The following is a 27503-nucleotide window of genomic DNA, read 5'->3' as shown; positions in this document are numbered from 1 at the left end:
TGACGTCTCTGATGTAGCGCTGACTGAATGCTGCCCTTTTCCAAAAAGAACTATGAGGATTGGGATGCTTATCAGTGACGGTGTGCCAACAAGATAAAGATATAGCCTAGTCAGAGATTATTAGCAATGACAGAAATTAATACTTTTTCACCTTGCCCAGATAGGTCTTCATTGACTTGGTGCCATGAGATGCCACCCTTATTTTAAACAACATTCCAATGGTTTAGGATTTCCTCAGAACCACTATGACATCTAGTATGTATACAAAACACAGTCCCGCAGGGCTCATATACAAACACACCGTGTGTGTGTGTGTGTGTGTGTGTGTGTGCGCTTTACCACCATCCCCACTGACTGCCACGCAAACACAAATACACAGAGACATCTAAGCTGGGAAGAGAGACTCGAGGTCTTTCAACATGCTCTTTGTAGCTTTAATCACTTCTCACCGTGGTAAAGTACAGGTAACTGCCAAAATAAAGGAAACACCAACATAAAGTGTATTTAATAGGGCGTTGGGCCACCACGAGCCAGAACAGCTTCAATGCACCTTGGCATAGATTCTACAAGTGTCTGGAACTCTATTTGGAGGGATGCGACACCATTCTTCCACGAGAAATTCCATCATTTGGTGTTTTGTTGATAGTGGTGGAAAACGCTGTCTCAGGCGCCGCTCCAGGATCTCCCATAAGTGTTCAATTGGGTTGAGATCTGAGCCGCACGCACGCGAGCTGTGGTGAGCTGAGGACAGAGTAGAGTGTGCTAGAGCTGGTCAACATTAATAGGCATCATTACTCCACCATCTCTCTGCCTGACAGCTTTCTTTTATCTACTGAAGGATGCATGCCACTATGTGTAGTGTGTACCAATCTCGGGGTAAGGGTTCCCAAATGGGGTTTCACGCTAGTTAGTCCTGGAAGAACAAGCACTCACTCCAGGCTCATTTCCCAATGACAGTTTGGCTTTGAAAACATTTAAATGCAGTGTACAGAAAAGAAAGTGTCTCTCTCTCTCTGGCGATGGGTAGATGTAACAGATGTGATGTTGAGGATGTGTGTGTGTGTGCGTTCAAGGGTGGGTTCAACACCACTTATCCACTACCATGATCTCAAAAGGGTGTGTGTTGCATGTGTGTGTGTTTTGCTTGTGTGTGTTCACTGTTCAACACCACTCACCGACAATCATGATGTTGAGCTCAAAGCCCTGTTTCATGGCCTTCCTCCTCATCTGCTCCAGGATGGCGTCGATACCCACGTAGCTGAAGTCGCCAGCGCCATTTGATGCCCCCTTGGCAGGGGGGTGCGGATGTGGTGGGGCGGACATGTTGCTGTGGCTCGGATTGAACTCTGACCCTGATGGAGAGAGAGAGAGAGAGAGAGAGAGAGAGAGATCAGTGTCAGCATGGAACATTGTAAATAGGAGAGTTCCATGCTGAGAAACATTATGATTCATTTTTTCCATCTCACTCGTCACTGTAGCTGCCGATCGAAGAGTAGATATCACGACTGTTCACTGAATTTCAGCTGGTTATATCAAACTGTACTGAACTCAAACTACACCAGACAAATGTAACTTCAACTGATTCTAGTCAACAGTAGTGGCATGTTTGGTGAGTCGTGGATGCCATGCTTCAGCAGCATCAACATGAGTGTCAACTCCACCTCACACAATAAGTCAGACTCTAACAAGAGTCCAACTGTAGCCACAGAACAAGTCACTCAAACAACAACATAAAATAGATGCATCCGGATCCCTCAGGAATTAAACTGAGTGAGGCAGCCAACAACCTATAGAGACTATAGCCCAATAAATTACACACAGAACAGCGGACAAAACACATCCTCTCCCCAACGACACATAAATCTGAAGATACTGTATACATGTGTGTTTTACAATAGCCATTAATTTTGTTTGGATTCAGACTTGTGAATTACTGTGTTATGGTGGACAATGGTGGCAAACTGCAGCTGTAAAGTGGATGTAGTACTCACAATATTTCAGACTACAAAAGTTACACAGATTCTTGTTGTAGAGGAGTAGCAGTTACAAGTTAAAACTCACCTGAGCGAGTGACTGGGAGGCAGGTAGATGAAAGGTACAGTCTACAGTGAAATAGACCTAAAATAGTGCAAAGTTGTTGAAGAGAAGGTATGACTGCCTATCGTAGCAAGGCTAACTGCCAAAGCAGTGTCGGGACGAGCCTACTGAACAGACAACAAGCTGCTTTCAACTGTTGCATGTACACACACGCATACACGCTGGCGCACGCACACACTCACATGTTAGCACCGGCGGGGTGGGAGGAAACAGTTGGGGGTTTTCTCCTCTGACAGTGTGCTGTGGTATTATCTGCTGCTCAAGGTCTACAGACCCTCCAAATCACAGACAGAGACATATCACAGCCACTAAAATTGCTGTGAATGAATTCAAACCCTCAAGCAGAAGATACACAGACAAACTTTAAGACTAATGCACATACTGTAATCACAGACCACTATGAACATACTCCAGATAAGGGGAAATGTGGCTGTTGTTTCCAGTGCTTTAAATTCTAGTTTGTACAGTACAGTACACTCACAGTAGGAGAGAAAGTATAACTCACTTTTGCGTTTGATAATGTCAGCTCTAGCTGTATGTGACATGTCATTGTAACCACCTCACCCTGCTCCTGTAGCAGTGTGCCTGTTGACCTGATGAATATGGATGAGTATCAACAGCCATATCTGTCTTCACAGTGAAATCTTCACCGCAGTCTCTGGGTTTCCTGTTCATCACACTAGCATCCACATCCTCTCGCTTTGACAGAGACAGACCTCCATCTCTGGCAGAGGAACAACAGTATCTCTCCTTAGCTTGCTGGGTCTGATGATTAAAGTGTTGCGTTTTGTTTCACCTTGCACACTGGAAGTCATTGTCACACTGCACCTTATTTCCTGTCCAAGTCTGATAACGACAATTGTGAGTATGCCCATAAAACATGACGCCTCAGATCTGACACTAAATGCAATGCCATGTATAGAAACTTCTCCAATGGCTTTCTACACAATATGTAACCATTTTGTTTAACCATTACAGTATGAGCTTTCTTTTGACTAGGAAGTAGTAAACTTTCCACAAGAAAGCCCCGGGAAAAGTGCTGCTAATAAACTTTGAATAAACACAGAGCTATAATTTCAGGGCCGAACCCGGACCCTTGTCCAGTAACTACCACACGCGCATACATCGCCTACACACACTTCCCGACCACACACCCTTCCAAACCCACCCACTCAGACACTCATCCCAGAATGTAGGACTCCCACTCCCAGTAGAATCTCTGAACGACTGAATCTCTGAACTGAATAGTCAGACAATACAACTGAAGAGAATGAGTAGGTGGTGCCAGTTGGGTTGGACCACACCTTCACTAGCCAGTATCTGTGAGGAGCTGCAGTCTCGACCTTCAGTTTCCCAGACCCTGTGATGATTGATGGAGGCTAAGATACCACAGAGCGGCTTGGCTGAAACATCCTGGGAACATGAACTTTGTAGAAGAAAAATCCATTCTTCTTTACCGTCATCAATCAATACACATCACCGTCAGAGTATTAGGTTTTGTTTTTGTATTCCCTCAACCGGCAAAGCACTCTTCAACTTCTTTATGCTTCTTCATTAAGCTTACATTAAAACTCTGACATTAAACATTCTATCAAATGGGGAAATGTGAACCCTTTGGTCGGTTGAAACCGCATTAGCCCCTACTGTATATGTGAGAACAGACAATCCCCTGTAGTGGGAATAAGATGTAGAAGAACACACAGAGTGCTCATTTGATGGTAAAAGGGAGATACAGCATGACACAATGGCATGTACAGGGCCTGTGTTGATGTTATGGTGTCATGTGCACATCTGGCAGGGTGTGTGTGTGTGTGTGTGTGTGTGTGTGTGTGTGTGTGTGTGTGTGTGTGTGTGTAGCATGTCTCGGTAGAGCGTGTCTCAGCAGCATACCACCCTGCATCCCATTGCTGGCATGCCTCTGAAGCTAAGCCGGGATTGGTCCTGGTTCGTCCCTGGATGGGAGACCATATGCTGCTGGAAGTGGTGTTGGAGGGCCAGTAAGAAGCACTCTTTCCTCTGGTCAAATAAATATATCCCAGTGCCCCAGGGCAGTTATTGGAGACATTGCCCAGTGTAAGGTGCTGTCTTTCGGATGGGACTTTAAACGGGTGTACTGACTGTCTGTGGTCACTAAAGATCCCATGGCACTTATTGTAAGAGTAGGGGTGTCCTGGCTAAATTCCCAATCTGGCCCTCATACCATCATGGCCACCTAATCATCCCTAGCTTCCAATTGGATCATTCATCCCCCCTCCTCCCCCCTGTAACTATTCCCCAGGTCGTTGCTGTAAATGAGAATGTGTTCTCAGTCAACTTCCCTGGTAAAATAAGGGTTAAATCAAATAAATAAAAGAGTAAGGACCCTACTGCGTAGGAGGCAGCCTCTCTGAGAAAGAGACAGGATACAAACAGGCACTAATGACATATTAAGGGTCTATAAGCCATCCCACCCCTGGGTACCACAATGCCAGCTCCCCCTGTGCCATCTGGTGGGTAACGTCTGTGTTCTCTAAGAATAGAGACAACACACACACACACACACACACACACACACACACAAAACACACCACACAGAGAGGAGAAAAAGGGTGCAGATGGCAGTAACGTTACTCAGGCTTAAACAGCGGTCTGAATTCTCTGTTCCTGTTTGACTGGCACAACAGAAGAGAACGATCAGTTTCGCTCTCCTCAACAGCAACCACTGATAATGTCCACTTCTTGTCTCATCTCTAGCCTAGTCTGGCCTTAGGCCTAGCCAGAAACATTTCACCTTCCAAGGACCCTTCCTCATCATGTATGATCTACAAGAAAAACAACATTGGCATTTGAAGATCCAATAAATGGGGCACCATCAAACTTTTATAGAAAGCGTTGCCTTCCTTTTATGAGTCAGAATAGCGGCCAGGCGTAAACATTGTTCTACAGAGCACTGGTAGCCTTTGAAGCCTGCTGGGTACAGACAGTCAGACATCTCTGGCTGAATCACCTGATTAAAACTGACCAGTGAAAATATGACTACTACACATTCTAAACTTAGCTCACGCTAATGAACCTAATTTGATGTGAAGCTCCCTCCAATACACGTTGCATCCAAAGTGAAGACGAAGGGCCCCCTAAGCCCAACAAAGCAGCTGTTGCTTATTCAAATGAAATAAGATATTTGACCTGTAAAAACCTGTGCCTAGCTGACCCCAGAATGAACCCTCATAAACACAACATCAAAGCATTTTCTCCACTTATTAACACTTCAAACTGACTACCAAACACAGTGTTTACCAGAACTCTGAAAACAGACAACTGTTATGACTGGGGTCGAAAAAAGGCTAACTGACATTTCTGACTTGAGTGTGAAAAGAGATTGAAGTATTAACGGAGAGAACGTGGCGCTTTCCTGAATGGACATAGCTGAGTTTAAAGGTTCAGTCCATCCTCCTTTTCCTTGCATGGATGAATGAAGGAATGGACGAGACCCTAAGAGCTGCTGTTTCCAGACTCCACATCCAGATTCGCTCCATTGAGAAACACCTCTGATTCATCTAAACACTGGTTCATTACACTCATCCTAGATCAATGTGGACCATATGGAGACCCAGCACCTTGGTCAAATGAGGAGGATTCTATTTAAAAGACATGAAAGGATAAGGGTGGAAATAAGATGTTTAGAAGTTGAATTATCTTGTGTAATGAAGAGGTTGAGATCTGAATGTTGAAAGCTAATCATGCTACATAGTATGGTAGGTGACCGCATTTCTGGTGGTTATGGCTAGGGTATGGGATGGTACCAGTGTCTGTGTGCCACATCTAACCTCTTTACTGTCATGTATAATGAATGTGAATGAGAATATGGGCTCATACAGAGATATGTAAATCTGTGTTTTCTAGTAGAGATTGAGCATGAGCTACATTTTTCAACCCCATACATAAGGTTTCAGGCTCGGTGGTAAATTCATGGTTTCCTGTTTGTCAGTAGAGACACAACGGAAGAGGCCTAGACGAGACAGCGAAAGAGACATCAATGTGAAATGTATCAACTCATATGCCACCTGAAGACTATAAAGGTCAACGTGTTAAAAAAATAAATATATATGATACAACATTTCAACATCTGATAGCACTTCTGATTCATTTCAAATGATAACTACACTGACCATTTCAAGACCTTAAACATAATCCCCCAATTTCCCTGTTAATAATGGCAACTGACAGCAGTGTTGCACTAGTACTACTATAGAGTTTCAAACCACAAACCTCCATCTTAAAAAGCACAGCCACCACATTCCCCACTCCCCTCAAGGGTTGGGTTCAATACCAATTCAATTCAGTCAGTAATCCAGTCAGTGAACTGAAATTCAAATTCTGCTCGTTGAAAAGCAATCCCCTTACCCTAAATGCACCCTTTGCCCACCCGGTGCTCCTGGCCAGCCAACACGGCGTTCCCAAAGGAATGTTCTCTCTCTCCGGAATCTCTCCCACATCCCATTCGGATACAATCCGCCCACAGTCTGCACCGGAGGATCCCTTACTGATTTACATACACCCATAACCAAATATTGTTCTGCTTTCATTCTGCCATTCAAATATTCATAATATCAGGCACATCCTGACCCAAATACAATATTCAAAGAGTGTAATTCATATTATGAATTTCATTCAAACTTGTTTGTAGAGTTATGAAACAATGGGTTGGTTGTTTGCGGAGAGCTGTGCTTTCGGTTTGTTTTGGTTTTAATATATTGAATATACTGTAATACAATTTGGCGGAACCTTATTCAAAACGCGTTAAAAACCAATAGGAAACTCCAGAACCTTTCCAATTTAAACCACAACCTCTTTAGTTGCCTTTCTGTTGTGAATGATATGACAAAGTGTTTGTTTTTCTCCCTTCTTTGAGGCAAATCCAACCTTTGATGACAGCAGAACTCTGGATACCACAGAGAAGTAAGGGGAAAATGGAGGAGAGAGACCATGACAATGATTAATCTCATGCACAACGTGTAATTTGGCCTGATGTTGGGCCATGCTGTTTAAATTGTGTGGTCAATGATTGAGCTGGTCCATCAGGACTGGTCTGTGGGAGAGAAAGAGAGAGATCTGGACCAGGACCACATGTCCTCCTCTCTTCACAAGACAACGGTTCATAAAAAATTTGAACTCTACAGCACCAGTCATCCAATCCAGTTTGAAGGTCTCTGGACTTCTGAGGAGATCACACCAGTTCAGCTGCTTCCTCATAATTGGTGAAACACACATTGTGACAGATCCTATTTGCATGGCTCAGATTAGAGACAGTCTATGCCTCCTCTTCAACCCTCTAGCACATGGATGCCAAGGATGTCATGCCTCTCTGTTTGGGCTTTGGGAGGAAGCCTAGGCATCATCCGCTTCTTGGTCACACACCGTTACTGATCCCCTTAACAACACGGTCTGCTCTTTTAAAGTCCCAGTTCGTAGGGGGTGACCTTGTGTCCCAGTAGCCTGGTCCCAGATCTGTTTGTTCCATCTTGCCAATTCCATTTGTGTCAATGTCACGCCAGGACTTGGCAAGACAGCACAAACAGATCTGTGATGAGGCTAGGGTCTCAGCCCTGTACCGACCAAATGGTCAGACTCTCTCTCTCCCTCCATCTCTCTCGCTCACCCCTTCCCCCTCTCGCTCCCTCTCTTTTACAGGAGATGACATTTCCATAGATTTGGCGGCTGTCTCTCTCTTGAGGAGGAAGCGATCGTTAAGCATTCTGCTGTCTTGAGCAGATATATGGATAGTCGGATTACATGGGGCAGTGTGGGAGAGAGGGCTGACGGACAGGCACGGCAGGAGGGCACCGGATCCTACTATTGGACATAGAGCAATAGAGACTACTGCAATAGGAGCACCTCATCCTCTGTATAGATTACTGTACAAGACACGCGTGCAAGAGGAATTCTAGACTACATAGAGTACAGTATTGTAAAGTCATTTACGAAAGTTCAAATCAGGAAGGCTGGTCTTAATGCTGGTTTAACTTCAAGCAGCATAACATAATTCACTCGGTTTCCTATTATTCGGGCCTAGTGGGAATGAATAGAAACGTATCATCAGCATCTCATTCTTCTCCTCTTCCTATTAGCCATGTGCAGAATGTCATTCACCTATTGACCTTATAGCCTATAAGCACGGCACAATGATACACATTCCACACGCTAGCTGTTTAACCTATGGGCTCACTCTTGCAATTATCACTTTCCTCTTTCAACCAAGGGGTGTAAATCTTGGGATGTATTTATATGTCAACTTACCCATGTTCTTTCACTTGCTGGTTTTCAGCAACAGTTTGACAACCATCCACCTCCCCACCACCAGTTATAATAACCGTGAGGCCCGTCATTGGAACTCCTTTCCGCGTTCGATGCCAGCTGCCCAGCAAAGGGCCACCTGTCATTAGCATACCCCAAACTATTTAATAACATTCCATATTGCATTCGGTCTCTGTTGTTCATTCACTTAGACCTGTACTTGATTGAACTTGGGTATCAAGAAACCTTCAGATTCTAAGGTAGGAGATATCTGGCAACCACTGGAAACTACTCCTGTTGGTTAAACCCATGCTGTATACTGTAAAAGTCCTTGAGCAGAAAAGAGTGGAGAGCAATGATGGACACCCTGTTTCCCAAGAGGACTAAGTAAAGTACTGTGTTTCATGTTCCAAGTTTTATTAGTCGTATGCACAGGATAAACATGGTATACACCGTCCAACGAAAGGCTTACTTGCAGGTTCCTTCAACAATGCAAAAATAAGAAATAATAAAAAATACAAATAAAGTAAATGGCTCAGTAGAATAGAATAAACATTTTAGCATTAAGTATAATACAGGAAGGGTGAACTGTGTGATGGAGATAAATAGGTAATGTTTGGGTTGGTAAACAACTGGGGGTCAATGGAAGGCTGGAACAGTCAGTAGAGGTGAGGCTAGGTACAGTAGGAGGATATACGTAACTGTCCTGTAGTGTACATCCAAGAGGATATCCCACTCACTCAATCTCCCATCCGTCCTTTGAACCAAAGGGAACCAGCTGATTAAGAAAGTCAACGTGTCTCTTTACTGCAATAACACCGTGGCAGGCGATACAGTGGGCTTGAAGAATAGAACAGTGGACACACACACACAGAAGCACTCCCCCTGCCCCCTCACACATACACACACCACCGCTTCAGATGAAGGTGGGTGAAGAATGCTACCGGCTCACTTCGTCTTTCACTCCTGCCGTTGCTCGTCGGCCCCCTGAGAATGTGACCTTTGGCCATGTGCGGCCCAAAGCAGATGGTGTTAAAAGACAGCTTTCCACACAGGAACACAAAGATAATGACCTTTCCCCTTTACCCACCAAAGAGGCCGTGACAGAGTGAGAGAGTGAGGGATGGAGGGAGAGAATGGAGAGAACATCTGAGAGGGGAGGCAGGCCCATGCTGTAAATACAGTGACAGAGTGAGAGAAAGATGGAGAGAAGGAAACAAAGTTGAGGAAAATATAAAGGAGGAGAGAGGTCCGTGCTACAAGACAATGAGAAGGTGAAAGAGAGACAGAGAGATTGAGAGAGAGAGAGAGAGAGAGAGAGAGAGAGAGAGAGAGAGAGAGAGAGAGAGAGAGAGAGAGAGAGAGAGAGAGAGAGAGAGAGAGAGAGAGAGAGAGAGAGAGAGAGAGAGAGAGAGAGAGAGAGAGAGAGAGAGAGATGTCAACTAGAGATGGAGTAAATGAGAGAGAAGAGGAAGGCCCGGCATAAGTGCAGCCATTATTGTGTTGTTGAGTGCCATGGCGGACACTGTGTGGGAACCAGCTGCTTTAAGTCACATACCTACCACAACACTTTAAAACCCTCCAGGCCTCTAAGGAAGAGGGAAGAGAGACTCAAAAGAACCCAGCCACAGAATGGTTCATAGCAGCATTATCGGGAACTGGGGGAACTGGTGTATGGCAGTGGGAACATGGTAGACTGCGGAACTATAAATCACACAACCACCAAGTATGAAGTGGGAAGGAGTTGGGTGGTTTGAAAAATATTGTATCCCCACTGAAAACTGTTAGTCTTCCTTATTAGAGGAAAATGTAATTACGTTCAGAGCGGAGGCCTGTGACGATACGGTGGCCTGAGACGAGGACTGAGACGATATGGTGGGGAATATCTTTCCAAGATACTTGTTTCATTTCGTGCCCGCGTGTGCTGCAATTAGCTACACATAAAAATGTGTTTCCAATTAGTTTTATTAGCCAGTTGCCCCCTTTATATTTCCACACATTTTGGTATTGGAAGAAATGCAATTATGATCTCTCCCAAGGCCAAAAACAACCACAATAGTCAAATTAATATTCCTTTAAGCATTAATAGGGGGCTTAAATAGACTTGAGAAAAAAGGGTTTACAGATGTCTGGACATTAATCAAGTTGTTTGCTCATATCTGCTAAGATGTTCTACAGGGCCAGAAACATTTATCTAATTTCCATGTTAATGACCTGAACATATTCCACTACGTAAGAGTAATCACACAACCGGGTTCAAACAGACTGTTGGCTGTATCCTTCAGACAGCATAAACAGAGGAGGCCAGCAAACCGGACATATAGGAATCAAATAAAGAAATCCTGTTACACCAGAGGTAGACCTAATAGTCTCCAATTCTGATCTATAGAGAGCACTGAGAAATTAATGACAGCTGCAATGACTGGCTAATCCTGAAAGATGTTAGTTTCATGTCAGTCAAAGGATACACATAACCCAGAAGCTATTCCTCGTAAAATCATCCAAACTGATTCATTGATACTTGGAGTCAATAGAGTGCAAGTATGTGTTGTTTACGAACACTACACAAAGGAGGACCACGTGTACTCCATCACCCAGTACTGTTAAAAACAATCATGATGGACGTCCTATCATGTCGTCGTCATCATAACTCTGTGTAGATGACATACGGCGGTTCCTATAGCCTGCAGTACATATGCTGCCACAGGCCCCTCGCTGTCTCGCTGGCACACAGACAGCAACAGTCACCTCTAACAGGAAATGACACGTCTGCTGTTCCTCCCTGCTCACGTCCTCCCTCCCCTCCCCCCTGTCTCATCCTCCTTTCATCCACCTCTCATATACACTAACAGTACTGTTAACAACCTCCCAGTGTGGTCTGGTAGATAGAGGAATAGAGGAGTCTGTCATGACTCCTGGATGAGAAAAGGAAAGGCTATGTTTAGGAATACGATTCATTATGGTGTTTATGGTATAACAGGCCACAGATCCACCTCTTAAGGACTCTCTACCTCCAGGAGAATCACCTGAACAGGGTCGGGCTCAGTAGAGAGAAAAACTTTTTTTTAATTCACAGGTTTTTGCTTTCCCGTTGCAAAGTGTTTTGTTACAGTGTGTGACCCACGTTCAGTCCTGCCACCTTGCCTGTGAGCTGAATAGTAACTAAAGCATGAAACAATGGTGGACGCATTAGCGAACAGTTATATTGTAATCACAATGCAACTACTCCCTTGTGGGCTAATGTAGCTAATTAACTGTTGGTTTATTGTGTTGATCGCTAATAACCGTAGCGGCTAGCCTTGAACCTGTAAACACATTAGAACTTAATTACTTTTTTATTATGTCAGTGTCTCCTACTCTAAAGCAGTGTTTAAATAATGAATGATGGACTAAACACGTGTAACAGGGTTGGTTATGTTTCCACTTGACACTGCAGAAATATCTATTCGATGTTTACGTATTTCTAATGGTTGGTTGAATTTACATTTTACATTTTAGTCATTTAGTATACGCTCTTATCCAGAGTGACTTACAGTTAGTGAGTGCATACATTATTTTTTATATTTTTCATACTGGCCCCCCGTGGGAATTGAACGCACAACCCTGGCGTTGCAAACGCCATGCTCTACCAACTGAGCTACATCCCTGCTGGCCATTCCCTCCCCTACCCGCTGGGCCAATTGTGCGCCACCCCATGGGTCTCCCAGTCGCAGCCGGCGGCTACGACATTTACATATCAATAAGGTGTTATGACATAGGTCAGAGGGAGATCGCGTAAATTCTTCCCAGTCTGATATTGACCCGCAAGCGGTAGGTCACGTTCTGAAATACTGCTTTATTTTCATATTTACAATGTGTACGAGTTCATGTCCTGATGTGTATATACACTGAGTATACAAAACATTAAGAACACCTGCTCTTTCCATGACATGGACTGACCAGGTGAATACAGGTGAAAGCTATGACCCCTTATTGATGTCACTTGTTAAATCCACATAAAATCATAGATTTTTAAGCCTTGAGACAATTGAGACATGGATTGTGTATGTCTGCCATTCAGAGGGTGAATGGGAAAGACAACAATTTTTAAGTGCCTTTGAACGGGTTATGGTAGCACCAGTTTGTGTCAAGAACTGCAACGCTGCTGGGTTTCTCACACTCAACAGTTTCCCATGTGTATCAAGAATGGTCCACCACCCAAAGGACATTCAGCCAACTTGCCAACTGTGGGAAGCATTGGAGTCAACATTGGCCAGAATCCTTGTGAAACGCTTTCGACACTTTGTAGAGTCCATGCCCCCAATGAATTGAGGCTGTTCTGATGGCAAAAGGGGGTGCAACTCAATAGTAGGAAGGTGTTCCTAATGTGTGGTATACTCAGTGTATATGTGTACGGTACCTGTTAGATATTGGCCAGAAGTCTGGGATGTGCTTTTATGTTATTGCTGTATGAGTGAGTTAGCTAGCTCGAGATTAGCCCCTGCTAATTCACAGTTATTTCCATGCTAACAGACGAATCATGAATCTACAGCCATCAACATACTGTGTCCTGCACATCTAATGTGCTTCCTTGTGTCTATCGTCAGGTCCTTAAATGTATTGTATTTTGTACTGTTTTTGTCATCGTTATGATGTTTGATTACAAAATACCCAGTCTGATATTGACATGCAAGCGACGAATCATTATCTACAGCCATCAACATACAGTTGTCTTGCATATTTAACACGCTTCCTTGTGTCTATCGTCAGAATAAACACCAATCAACTGGGACCGCTGGCTGGGCAGTTACAAAGTACGATCACATCTGTTACACTGGTGCTGAGACCAGTTTTCTTGTCTTTGCTGCATAGTTGTTATGCGCGCGTGCACACACACACACACGTTAACTGCACGCAGTTAAGCTAACAGTATCCCTCCTTGGCCATATAGGGATACAGTGTGGCTAACACCCCAAGGCAAGGACATCTAGAATATCTCTGACGTGTACTATGGTTTGACGACAACAACTGGAGCAGAAAGTTACACTGCTGCTTCTTGTTCTACTTTCTTCAATGATAGTTGTCTATTGGTGGATTGTGTCAATACAACCTGTTGAATGCTGGGTAAAATTGAGGTCATGTGACCAAAAACTGGAACTACTGCAAATAGAAGCAATATGGCTGATATTTCAACAGCAGAAACAGGGAACCGAACATGGTCAGTCACATAAGATGGGGCACAAACGTGGTTCTTTCTTTTTTGGGAGGCAAGTGAAGCAGGAGGAAGAGGAGGGGCTGGGGGTGGGTTGTAAGGAATGGTCCGATCTTCCATTGAAGAAAGTCTCATGCAGAAAATGTGGCCTGACGCTTCAACTCACCTTGAACTTGCTACAGCAATCCACCAGTGAGCAGAAGCATGGGGTTGCCAAAATTAAATCATGTTGAAAAGTTGGCCTCTACATCTTACTTACTAATCCACTGCAATGGATCAAAGTCAAGCTAGAACGATCCCTGATGGGAGAAATTTAATAAAAAAAGGGGAACTGAAAAAAATAAGAGACACATACCAGTGACCTTAAAACACGAGACACAGGGAGCAACTAGGACTAACATGATTGGTCAATAAATACTCCCCCCATCCATTTTAGCAGATTGATTATTCAAGCTGAATGGAACCGAGCACACAAAGGAAAGAGACAAGGGGGAGAAGACAGAGGGGGAGAAGACAGAGAGAGAGAGAGAGAGCGAGAGAGAGAGAGGGGGGGGGGTAACCTAAAAGAGGGGGAGCAGTAACCCCCCGAACTGTCCCGGAAAGCACAATGGAACAAGAGAAAGAAAGATAGAAAAAGAACACCACTGCAAGTTCTGGTCTGCATATTATTATTACACTGTTCCAAGCCCTGACAAATACAGCTCACACACACTACACGCTTCAGCTCCAAAACCCCGTCCAGACAGGACACCTGGCAAACTAACTTTGACACACACACAAACATTGAACAACCCCGTCATCCCTCTCTTTCCCTCATCCCCCTCTTTCCCTTTCTATCACTCCTCCACAGTCTCTCTACAAAAGGAAATCCCACACAATCAGAGAAACAAGTAGCATGTTATGAATGAACAGAAAACAAGAGACACTCACCCAAGCCTCTCTTTCTCTCTTTCCTCTCAACCACGCTGATCTCTGCTGCTGCTCCCAGGCCCCGCCCCCACAGCCCGGTCACATGACCCACCACTCCACACCCCAGCAGGCCAGCAGCAGGCATTCCACACCCCTCATTCAGGGAGAGTTGAATGGAGAGCATTGTAAATGTGCTGGACACAGGGAGAGTGAGTGAGTGTGTGTGTGTGTGTGCAGGGGGGGCCAGTTGGAAATAGGAGGAAAGGAGTGTGTTTTAAGAGTGCATATATATGAGGAATGGAGAGAAAGGGGTGTATGCGTTTGACAGAAAAATGTAGTGTGTGTTTAGTGTAAGAGGTGGAAACGGAAAGATTGGAGAGAACATTTCTCTGTGACAGTATGCATGTGCTTAAAATGGAGAAAGAAATTGAACAAATGTGTATTCAGTGAAAGAGTGAGTATGTGTGTTTATGTCCATCTGTCCCTTCCCTCCCAATGCTCAGTGCCGTGTGTCTCTCCCTGTATGTCTGTGTGTGTGTGTGTGTGTGTGTGTGCGCGCAGTGTTCATGATGTACTGTGTGTGTACTGTGAGGAGGACACTGGGTCATCTCTCATCCTGTCTCTTTCTCCTCCGGGGCTACAATGAGTCTCCATCACATTAATGCCTGCCTCATACAGCCCCATGACTAAAGGAATATGTCCCAGATAACAAATGAATACCATCCCATAGAGTCATCAGACTCAGCATGAAACATTCTATGGAAAACAGCTCTGTAGACTGTAATTCAAACATTATGAATTGTATAAGAGTACAACATCTGATTCTCTTTTGGTCTCATACGTTCACTTGTTGCATGCAGTACTAAGGAAGTCTCGAGGTTTTGCTCGCCTGAGGTAGAGTATCTTATGATAAGCTGTAGACCACACTACTTACCAAGAGAGTTTTCATCTATATTTTTCATAGGTCTATTTACCACCACCAACCAATGCTGGCATTAAGATTGCACTCAATGAGCTGTATAAGGCCATAAGTGAACAGGAAAACGCTCATCCAGAGGCAGCGCTCCTAGTGGCCGGGGACTTTAATGCAGGGAAACTTAAATCCGTTCTACCTTATTTCTACCAGCATGTTAAATGTGCAACCAGAGGAATAAAACTCTAGACCACCTTTACTCCACACACAGAGAGGCATACAAAGCTTTCCCTCGCCCTCCATTTGGCAAATCTGACCATAACTATCCTCCTGATTCCTGCTTATAAGCAAAAACTAAAGCAGGAAGCACCAGTGACTCGGTTAATAACAAAGTGGTCAGATGACGCAGATGCTAAACTACAGGACTGTTTTGCTAGCACAGACTGGTGGTAAGGGTAGGTAACAACACATCTGCCATGCTGATCCTCAACACGGGGGCCCCTCAGGGGTGCGTGCTCAGTCCCCTCCTGTACTCCCTGTTCACCCATGACTGCATGGCCAGGCACGACTCCAACACCATCATTAAGTTTGCCGACAACACAACAGTGGTAGGCCTGATCACTGACAACGATGAGACAGCCTATAGGGAGGAGGTCAGAGACCTGGCCGTGTGGTGCCAGGAAAACAACCTCTCCCTCAACGTTACCAAGACAAAGGAGATGATTGTGGACTACAGGAAAAATAAAGAGGACTGAGCACGCCTCCATTCTCATCGACGGGGCTGTAGTGGAACAGGTTGAGAGCTTCAAGTTCCTTGGTGTCCACATCACCAACGAACTATCATGGTCCAACAACCAAGACAGTCGTGAAGAGGGCACGACAAAGCCTATTCCCCCTCAGGAGAATGAAAAGATTTGGCATGGGTCCTCAGATCCTCAAAAAGTTTACAGCTGCACCATCAAGAGCATCCTGACTGGTTGCATCACTGCCTGGTATGGCAACTGCTCGGCCTCCGACCGCAAGGCACTACAAAGGGCAGTGCGTACGGCCCAGTACATCACTGGGGCCAATCTTCCTGCCATCCAGGACCTCTATACCAGGCGGTGTCAGAGGAAGGCCCTCAAAATTGTCAAAGACTCCAGCCACCCTAGTCATAGATTGTTCTCTCTGCTACCGCACGGTAAGCGGTACCGGAGCGCCAAGTCTAGGTCCAAAATACTTCTCAACAGCTTCAACCCCCAAGCCATAAGACTCCTGAACAGCTAATCATGGCTACCCGGACTATTTGCACTGCCCACCCACCCCAACCCCATCTTTTTACGCTGCTGCTAATCTGTTAATTATTTATGCATAGTCACTTTAACTCTACCCACATGTACATATTACCTCAACTACCTCAAATAGCCGTTGCCCCCGCACATTGACTCTGCACCGGTACCCCCCTGTATATAGCCTCCCTACTGTTATTTTATTTTACGTCTGCTCTTTTTTTCTCAACACTTTTTTCTTGTTGTTGTTTTATTTTACTTTTTTATAAAAAAATAAATGCATTGTTGGTTAAGGGCTGTAAGTAAGCACTTCACGGTAATGTCTACACCTGTTGTATTCGTCGCATGTGGAAAATACAATTTGATTTGATTTGATTTGCTTACAATATCTGTGGAGCTATGTCTTTATCTTATGTCTACATACACTGTGAAAGACATCAGTGTGGTATTTTCTTTTGGTTTCATAGCTACATTCACTTGTTGCGTACGCCTATCCATGCAATATCTGTGGAATTGTGTCTATCATAAATCTGCATTCACACACTATGAAAGACACAATCCCTTCAATGCTGAAACAACACGCTTCCTTCTTATCCGATTACTGGAATTAAGAGATCATTTGTTTTATCACAAGCGGGTGGAAAGAAGGAAAGAGAAACATCTCTGTACTGCACTTAACAAGCTTTTTTCCACATTTGCAAGCTGATGAGAGGCCCAATATGTTCTCATATTCAGCACAAACACTTCCTTCCTGTCATGGTTTCGGTGGTTTGTGTATGTATTGGACCACATGGTTTGTGCACCTGGCCCTATAGGCATCCGGTCTCAGTGAGAGATAGATATGAGAGAGCAGTCCTACTGAACTAATACAGATCATCACCTGCATGCTCTTCAATTGAGGCTCTATTAGGAATACAATATTAGTGTGTCAGTTTATTCTACAAAAAATATATACACCACCAGTCAAAGGTTTTGGACACACCTACTCATTCAAGGGTTTTTCTTTATTTTTACTATTTTTTACATTGTAGAATAATAGTGAAGACATCAAAACTATGAAATAACACATATGGAATCATGTAGTAACCAAAAAATTGCCACCCTTTGCCTTGATGACAGCTTTGCACACTCTTGGCATTCTCTCAACCAGCTTCATGAGGTAGTCACCTGGAATGCATTTCAATTAACAGGTGTGCCTTCTTAAAAGTTCATTTGTGGAATTTATTTCCTTCTATAGGGCTGTGTTTGAGCCAATCAGTTGTGTTGTGACAAGGTAGGGGGGGTATACAGAAGACAGCCCTATTTGGTAAAAGACCAAGTCCATATTATGGCAAGAACAGCTCAAATAAGCAAAGAGAAACGAAAGTCCATCATTACTTTAAGACATGATGGTCAGTCAACACGGAACATTTCAAGAACTTTGAAAGTTTCTTCAAGTTCAGTCGCAAAAACCATCAAGCGCTATGATGAAACTGGCTCTTATGAGGACCGTCACAGGAATGGAAGACCCAGAGTCACCTCTGCTGCAGAGGATAAGTTCATTAGAGTTACCAGCCTCAGAAATTGCAGGCCAAATAAATTTGTCCTTTGGTCTGGAGTCCGAATTGGAAATGTTTGGTTCCAACCGCCGTGTCTTTGTGAGACACGGTGTGGATGAACGGATGATCTCTGCATGTGTATTTCCCACCGTAAAGCATGGAGGAGGAGGTGTTATGGTGTGGGGGTGCTTTGCTGGTGACACTGTCTGTGATTTATTTAGAATTCAAGGCACACTTAACCAGCATGGCTTGATGATACGCCATCCCATCTGGTTTGGGCTTAGTGGGACATTTGTTTTTCAACAGGAAAATGACCCAACACACCTCCAGGCGGTGTAAGGGCTATTTTACCAAGAAGGAGAGTGATGGAGTGCTGCATCAGATGACCTGGCCTCCACAATCCCCCGACCTCAACCCAATTGAGATGGTTTGCGATGAGTCGGACGGCATTGTGAAGGAAAAGCAGCCAACAAGTGGTCAGCATATGTGGGAACTCCTTCAAGACTGTTGGAAAAGCATTCCAGGTGAAGCTGGTTGAGAGAATGCCAAGAGTGTGCAAAGCTGTCATCAAGGCAAAGGGTGGCTATTTGAAGAATCTCAAATATAAAATATATTTTGATTTGTTTAACACTTTTTTGGTTACTACATGACTCCATATGTGTTATTTCATAGTTTTGATGTCTTCACTATTATTCTACAATGTAGAAAATAGTTTAAAAAATAAAGAAAAACCCTTGAATGAACGGGTGTGTCCAAACTTTTGACTGGTACTGTACATATTGAAGCTAGGCAGCTGCATGTGGTTTCTGATTCAATGTAGAGCAGTATGCACTGATTTGACCATGATTTGTTCATCTGCAGTATAAAACACTGCAACACAAAAGTCGTTTGTTTGTTGCTCTCCCTCGTCTTGTGAGAACCCAGAGATCAAATGTGACGGAATCAATGACCGCCATACATTCAGTTAGTCCTGTGGAAAAGCAGCTAGCTCTGAATGATCACCTGTTATGACGAGCAAATCCAAATTGGAACTCAAGCTTTGCTCATTGACTGAGTCTATTTCAGTGCTCCAATTCATCTCAAAATAACTAAGTCGCTGGCCCATAGAAATAGTCCTAGAACAGGCATTCTCCGCTTACTACTGTACGCTCATAACCATAGGTAATAGACGTCAGAATACCTTTTTGGCAAAGAGAAGCTCTGTGGGTGAGAAATCACATTCAGACTTCCTTCCTTATCTTGATTATACGCCATGATAACGAGATGAGACCCTAGAGCCACTTCCTTGTTTCGCAGGAACAAACATTGGAATTATTGTGCCAGAACCTTATTAAATGACCCAGCTCTTTGGCAGCTGTTGCTCTGTTGGCTGAATGTCTCTCCAGAGCTTTGTTTGTTTGTCATTCTGTTTGTGTTGTCATTTACCCCACTTCTGGAGGCCATTTTGAGGCCAGCTTCGTATAATCACATCAAACTGTGTGGGCCGAACAGGCAACCGGAGACCCATGCAGGTTCAACCCCAGAGGGGAGCTCTCTGATTGGACAAGAGGTCAGGTCTGATTGGAGGAGGCCCACACAGTGATTAGAACACATGGAGTTGATTAGCCAAGTCACCTCAATGACTCAGCAGAGAGATTGACTCACACAGACATACAGCCTCCCACCCAGAGAGATGGAAGAAGGGATGAAGAAGGGATAAAGAAGGACAGAGGAGGAGGAGGGAGAGAACATCTGGGATCAGGGAAGGAGAGAAGACAAGCGACTTCCTGTTGAGCTGTACCCGAGGCTGCTCTGCTCCCCTGTGGTGCAGATGGAGACAGCATGTGAGGACGCATGCAACCAGATGAAAACATCTAAGGCCTGGGTGCATCTCTCTAGTCCAAAGTGGCTTCCTCTCCTCGTCTCCTTCTCTTCGTCCACACTCATCTGAGGGAACCGGATAAGTGATAGCAAATTCCCACTAGGATTAGATCAGTGCAGGTGAAGGAAAGCAGACGGAGAGAGGTAGCCCCTTAACACTATTGAGATGAACCCATAATCTCATGGCAGACATAGGAGACATGGTATTGACAGAAAAAGGCCAGTTTAGAGTTCATTTTAGGGACAGACTTATTCCTGACTGTGTGACCTCAGCAGGATAAACTCTGATCCTAGTCACATGGTCAGGAAACTCCCTAGCCCTACTTGTTCTTCTCTCTCCACCCTGAAGACATGAAGTTAATTTCTAATCCTCCTCCATATACACACTGTACTACTCCCTCAGGAACTGTTCTGCACTCCAGCAACGCTACACGATCCCTCCAACTCTGCTCCTGACACATCTCAGACCTCAGCTTGTATGTTGCTCTTCAAGGTTACCGTAACCCTGGCCTTGTTTGCTTTCATCCACACTTTTCTGTACTCTTGAGGTACACACACACACACACATACAGACACACATACTCTCTCTTGAAGGGCCCGTGCGCCTGTTGTTTGAACAGCGGCCGCAAAGCAAATAAACTGTCGAAATTTGTGGTCGGAGGTTTGTTTTAGCCAAGGTGTTTATCTAGTGGATTGTTTCCCCTCAGTTTTACAGTGTTAAGACACTTCCCAGCTGTGTTACCTAACATAGCCTAATAACTCCCAGAGATATAGAGAGACAGAGAGACAGAGAGACAGAGAGACAGAGAGACAGAGAGACAGAGAGACAGAGAGACAGAGAGACAGAGAGACAGAGAGACAGAGAGACAGAGAGACAGAGAGACAGAGAGACAGAGAGACAGATAGACAGATAGACAGATAGACAGATAGAGAGAGAGATAGATAGATAGAGAGAGAGATCTGTTGAGTCTGCTTTACTGAAAGGCTAGCATGTATAAGGATTTAATCAATCCCACATTAGAAGTATGCAGACTCAGACATAACACATACTGTGTAAATACACAAACTATTCAGTCCACTATCGAATCAAGGACATTCTTAGTGATACATAACTTAACTGTGGACATGGAGCCTTAATGCAACATACAAGAGTAGCACAAAACAACACAGACGATAAAACAAGACTTCAGGGAGAGAGAAATCAATGCAGGTTTTAGGGGGAGAAGAGGAACTTTAAAAAGCATATTGGGAAGTCCCTGAATGCCTTTCCACTTCCTCAGCGTCTAAAGTAGAGTTAAACATCATGTAGCCCTGATTGGCCTTAATAGAAACCAGTTGTCTCAGTCACCCCAGTTATGTCTCAAGGCCCCCCTTCACCAAGGCTGCATCCCAAATGACACCCTATTCCCTACATAGTGCACTACTTTTGACCAGATCCCTATGGACCCTGGTCAAAAGTAGTGCACTATAGAAGGAATAGGGTGCCATTTGGGATGCAGGCCAACAGCCATACTCACAGAGGATCTCCATCTCAGGGTTAATGTGCATCTCTGCACCACATGCAGCCATGTCTTCCAATCGCAGTCCCAGTCGAATCACCACAGTACAGACTATTTCCGACGTGGAAGTAAAAAAATCCCCAAACCTAAACTGCTCCCCAAACCTAAACTCTTCAGTGTGACAGCTGGGAGTGCCTGGGAGCGCTTGGGATCTAATGCACAGTTTCTGTAACTCTTCCCGACGTTCCCAACTCGACGTTCCTAACCCGGAGCCTCAAGACTGAACAATAAACAGAGCTCCACGGATCACATCGGCCTTCCGGGGGAATCCCTGCCCCTAATTCCAGCTGGAATGCTAGGGGGAGCCGGATGACTCAGCTTGGAATGGAGAAGAAGTAAGAGAGGAAGACGGGACTCTGTGATTACACACTTTCTCTCTGTGCGGTCGTTCCAGAAAACTTCCCATAGTTATGATGATAATGATCCATAATAGAAACCTTGCTATGTGCTGTACTGGGAGAGACAGAGAGAGAGAGTTTATCAGTGCTAGACTAAATGAAGAGCAAAAGATCTAGTCATAACATGACAAGTTGGCAATGGTTTTTCCAATGATAGATTTACTGTAAGTTTGATGATTTAAATGATGGTGTATCTTCTTTCTAAAAGACAGTACAGTCTAGAAAGGGAGAATACGACTAATTGTAGACGTGTACTACTGTACTCAAAGCGGCCTCTACTTTTTGTCTACAATGCAATGACTTCACGTAGTTAACCAACACTGCATACTGTCAGAGGCAGTAATGTTGCCCTTTCCCCTAAATCTTCAGCTGCTCTTCCTTGTTCCATCTCCTACTCTCCTCCATGTCTTCTCTCCCCTGCGTCCCATCACTGAGTACAACGCTCTACACATCGTAAAGGTGAAAGTTCACCCAGAGTTCCTCTGAGCCAAGCTATTTTAGCTAAATTGACAAAGCAAGCTACTTCCACAGGATAATGACTCCCAATGTAGCGGTGTTAGCTGTGTTTAGGCAATAGAGGACTAGCTGTTCACCATGGAGGTGAGAAGCCAGTCAGGCAAGTAAGCACTGTGTGTGTGTGTGTGTATGTGTATGTGTGTGTAAGGCTAATCCAGTGTTGTTTGATCTAGGGCTGTTCAGAGAGGATTAGGGTTTAAGACTAGTCATAATATTACCCCTGTCAAACACACCTCGAGGCACTGTACCATGTGTCAATGGGTGAAATGATGACTTCATTATGGAGTGGTCTTATTCACCTCAATGTAAAGTGAGCATCAGCAAGGAAGTTGTTGCCTCAGCTATTATCAGCCTGGGGCACCAGCCTGTGCAACTGATACCATTTTGTGTCAAAGACCCTACAGTACTTGCATTATGTCCTGAAGAAATGTATTGAATGACAGATCAAATCAAATCAAGTAAACATGGGTTGAAGTGGCTATACGACCAAATCGATAAGATCTGTCAGTGAGACATTTAATTAACATGGATGAATTTCTTCGTGTTCTTTAAAAAATATATATAATTGAAGATGAATAAACAATTGATCATAAAAAGTAACTGGTTTCCTCTTCTATTGAACAGCTAATGATCAATAAGCCCCTGCAGTACAGTGTCTCCACCATCCACACCACCACCCAATGGACTAGTGGCTGATAGAAATAGAATCACAGAACATTGACTTGAATGGGGATGCCCGTTCTAGTAATTCTATTTCTATGGTGGCGGATTACTATTATTACTGTACCTCCTTAGGAGAGGTCCAGCAGAGAGAGGTGGTCAGCAGAATGGTCTCCTACACACATACTGACCCCACACACACCTGCCCTGCCTCCCATCTGCCCACTGCCCAGCCTAGCAGATGGCACAACAGTGGTACGTATGGCCATCTGTCCAGTGCCCACTCACAATGCATGCGCGCGCACACACACACACTCTCTCTGGCCACACAGCAACAGCTGCTGGTTGTGAGGCACTGCCCTCGACAAACACCTATACATGACGTCAATATCTGGGAATCTTGTATTGTTATGGTGAAAGAGAGAGTTTAATTACAGCAAAACACCATTAGCATTCCAAACAGCCAGAGAATGAGGAAAACATCATTATCAGAGGATGTTGAGAGCCGAGGAACTGACCCAAAGTTGACCTTCTCTTTGTCAACCAGCTGTACAGTTTGCAAAACTTAGAAATACAGAGCTCATCCTGGTCAGCCCGTAGCAGCTGGGTGCAGTCTATAAGCAGGACCAGACAGGACCAGACAGGACCAGACAGACACCTCTAGAAGATAAAAACTGAATAAACCAGATAAAGACTGTGGTGGAGCCAGGGGAGAGTCCAGACACTGATAGTGATGATAGTTGTTGGCTGGTGGTCAAGTGGTCAGGAAAAAGTCCTGGCTCTACCTATTGTGTACGGTCATGACTAGTGTCAGGCCAGCTTGACCAGCATTCAGAGAACTCACTAAGGAAGACAAGAATGGGGACTGGGAGAGAGCGGCTCAGGGAGACTGGAAATAGGAGGAGAGGGGAACTGGGGTAGCTTTAGTGGAGTGTGTGTGTGTGTATGTGTGTGTGTGTGTTGCATGGGAACCTTCTTTAACCCCTGACTTCCACCAGGCGGAGCAGAGTAAACAGAAGCTTCCGGAAACCTTATCTGGGGACCCTGTCCTGTTTCCACTTCTCTCAGCTCCGCTCCACCCACAGTGGGAGACCTCAATACAAACAGACAGACACAGGTTTTCCACTGACCCAGTCAGTGTCCACAGCCTCCAAAATACTTAAAATCACATCAGGGATAAATGCCACACAACACAAGCAGACACATTCATTCAGTTTCAGTGAGATACAGAACAATGTGTGAGTGAGAGAGTGAGAGAAGAGAACGTGGGGAGAGAGAAAGAAAAACAGAGTGGATAAGAGATGTACTTAAAAATGCACCTTTAAGTACCGTCTATGCCCTCAGCAATGTCCTGTATAAGATGCAATCATTATCAGCAAGCCAGGTCCCATAGCTAACTCCCCTAAGCCAAACCCTAACCCTACACGCCACTCGTCATACTGCACCTCCTGCTGGCCTCTCTGAGCTCTGCACCCACATACATTATATTATGACCTAACACTGTTAGCACTCAGGGGAGCTGAAAGTGAGTGGCCAACACTGCAGTCTAATGACCTCACTCTGTAGTTTTCCTTGCCCACTAACGCTAACCCTGAGAGGTTTGGAACCTGTAAACAGTTTAAGATGAGCCATGATGATATACTCTAGCATGAGGCCTTCTCTCTCTCTGATAATGACACAGCAGGTCATGCTGAGTGCAATTAAACTGTGAGACGCCTGACCACTGTCTGAGGTGGTGTGTGTGTACGTGCATGTGTGTGTGCGTGCGTGTCATAGTCCTCCCTTGTCATCAAGTCCATGCTTGTTAGCTATGTAAAAGCAAAATGTACACCAGCCCAAACCCTGTTGCGCTCCCCTCTCCCCTAAGATGTTGACCCCTTCCTAGTCCTGTCCACAAACTGAAAACAAATATGAAGCAAGACTCCAGAGTGTTAAGAACACCCAATAAGCATCATCTCCAGTTCAGTATCTGCCTGGTTAAAATGAGTGGGGCCTCCTTTCTCTCTTCGTACCATAATGACTTGGTGAATGACTTCATGAATACCTCAAATCAAATCAAATTTTATTTGTCACATACACGTGTTTAGCAGATGTTATAGCGGGTGTAGCGAAATGCTTGTGCTTCTAGTTCCGACAGTGCAGTAATACCTAACAATTACACAACATATACCCAATACACACAAAAAAGTTAGGAATGGGATTTAAGAATATATACATATATGGACAAGCAATGACAGAGCAGCATGGACAGTGATTTCAATAGGCAGCAGCAGCCTCTAATGTGCTAGTGATGGCTATTTAACAGTCTGATGACCTTGAGATAGAAGCTGTTTTTCATTCTCTCGGTCCCAGCTTTGATGCACTTGTACTGACCTCGCCTTCTGGATGATAGCGGGGTGAACAGGCAGTGGCTCGGGTGGTTGATGTCCTTGATGATCTTTTTGGCCTTCCTGTGACATCGGGTGCTGTATGTGTCTGGGAGGGTGGGTAGTTTGCTCCCGGTAATGCGTTCGGCAGACCGCACCACCCTCTGGAGAGCCCTGCGGTTGTGGGTGGTGCAGTTGCTGTGCCAGGCGGTGATACAGCCCGACAGGATGCTCTCAATTGTGCATCTGTAAAACTTTGTGAGGGTTTTAGGTGATAAGCCAAATTTCTTCAGCCTCCTGAGGTTGAAGAGGCTCTGTTGCGCCTTCTTCACCACACTGTCTGCGTGGGTGGACCATTTCAGTTTGTCGGTGATGTGTACGCCAAGGAACTTGAAGCTTTCCACCTTCTCCACTGCGGTCCCGTCAATGTGGATAGGGGGGTGCACCCTCTGCTGTTTCCTGAAGTCCACGATCATCTCCTTTGTTTTGTTGATGTTGAGTGAGAGGTTATTTTCCTGGCACCACACTCCCAGAGTCCTCACCTCCTCCCTGTAGGCGGTCTCGTCATTGTTGGTAATCAAGCCTACTACTGTTGTGTCGTCTGCAAACTTGATGACTGAGTTGGAGGCGTACTTGGCCACGCAGTCATGGGTGAACAGGGAGTACAGGAGGGGGCTGAGCACGCACCCTTGTGGGGCCCCAGTGTTGAGGATCAGTGAAGTGGAGATGTTGTTTCCTACCTTCACCACCTGAGGCGGCCTGTCAGGAAGTCCAGGACCCAGTTGCACAGGGCGGGGTTCAGACCCAGGGCCTCAAGCTTAATGATGAGCTTGGAGGGTACTATGGTGTTGAATGCTGAGCTATAGTCAATGAACAGCATTCTTACATAGGTATTCCTCTTGTCCAGATGGGATAGGGCAGAGTGCAGTGGGATGGCAATTGCATCGTCTGTGGATCTATTGGGGCGGTAAGCAAATTGAAGTGGGTCTAGGGTAACAGGTAAGGTAGAGGTGATATGATCCTTAACTAGTCTCTCAAAGCACTTCATGATGACAGAGGTGAGTGCTACAGGGCGATAGTCATTTAGTTCAGTTACCTTTGCTTTCTTGGGTACAGGAACAATGGTGGCCATCTTGAAGCATTTGGGAACAGCAGACTGGGAAAGGGAGAGATTGAATATGTCCATGAACACACCAGCCAGCTGGTCTGCGCATGCTCTGAGGACGCGGCTAGGGATGCCGTCTGGGCCGGCAGCCTTGCGGGGGTTAACACGCTTAAATGTCTTAATCACGTCGGCCATGGAGAAGGAGAGGCCACAGTCCTTGGTAGTGGGCCTCGTCAGTGGCACTGTGTTATCCTCAAAGTGGGCGAAGAAGGTGTTTAGCTTGTCTGGAAGCGAGACGTCGGTGTCGGCGACGTGGCTGGTTTTCTTTTTGTAGTCTGTGATAGTCTGTAGACCCTGCCACATACGTCTCGTGTCTGAGCCGTTGAATTACGACTCCACTTTGTCTCTATACTGATGTTTTGCCAGTTTACTTACCTTGCGGAGTGAGTAGCTACACTGTTCGCACGGTGGTTCGCGCTTTCAGATTTGCGCGAATGCTGCCATCTATCCACGGTTTCTGGTTAGGGTAGGTTTTAATAGTCACAGTGGGCACAACATCACCTATACACTTCCTGATAAACTCAGTCACCGTTTCAGTGTATATGTCTAAATTATTTTTGGAAGCTGCCCGGAACATATCCCAGTCCGCGTGATCAAAACAATCTTGAAGCGTGGATTCCGATTGGTCAGACCACCGTTGAATAGTCCTTAGCACAGGTACTTCCTGTTTGAGTTTCTGCCTATAGGAAGGGAGAAGCAAAATGGAGTTGTGGTCAGATTTGCCGAAAGGAGGGCGAGGGAGGGCCTTATAACCATCCCGGAAGTTTGAATAGCAATGGTCGAGGATTTT

The 27503-nt window shown here is 45.0% G+C and overlaps 1 protein-coding gene across 5 annotated transcripts in view; it reads right to left on the bottom strand.

Moving 5' to 3' along the window:
- Positions 1 to 27503, bottom strand: part of septin9b (septin 9b) — a 77676-nt gene that overhangs the window by 13198 nt on the left and 36975 nt on the right. For 3 of the 5 annotated variants that reach the window (XM_084164520.1, XM_084164521.1, XM_084164519.1), the window contains exon 3: positions 1176 to 1352. In XM_084164520.1, the coding sequence (XP_084020646.1) occupies positions 1176 to 1352 (177 nt within the window). Of the gene's footprint in view, positions 1 to 1175; positions 1353 to 2061; positions 2188 to 21566; positions 21786 to 27503 lie in introns of those variants that run through there. The other 2 variants (XM_084164522.1, XM_084164523.1) reach the window with 2 other exon arrangements.

Source organism: Coregonus lavaretus, assembly GCF_964263955.1.
Source record: "Coregonus lavaretus genome assembly, chromosome: 6".
NCBI classification, from domain to species: domain Eukaryota; kingdom Metazoa; phylum Chordata; class Actinopteri; order Salmoniformes; family Salmonidae; genus Coregonus; species Coregonus lavaretus.
This window is presented reverse-complemented; position numbering and strand designations above follow the sequence as displayed.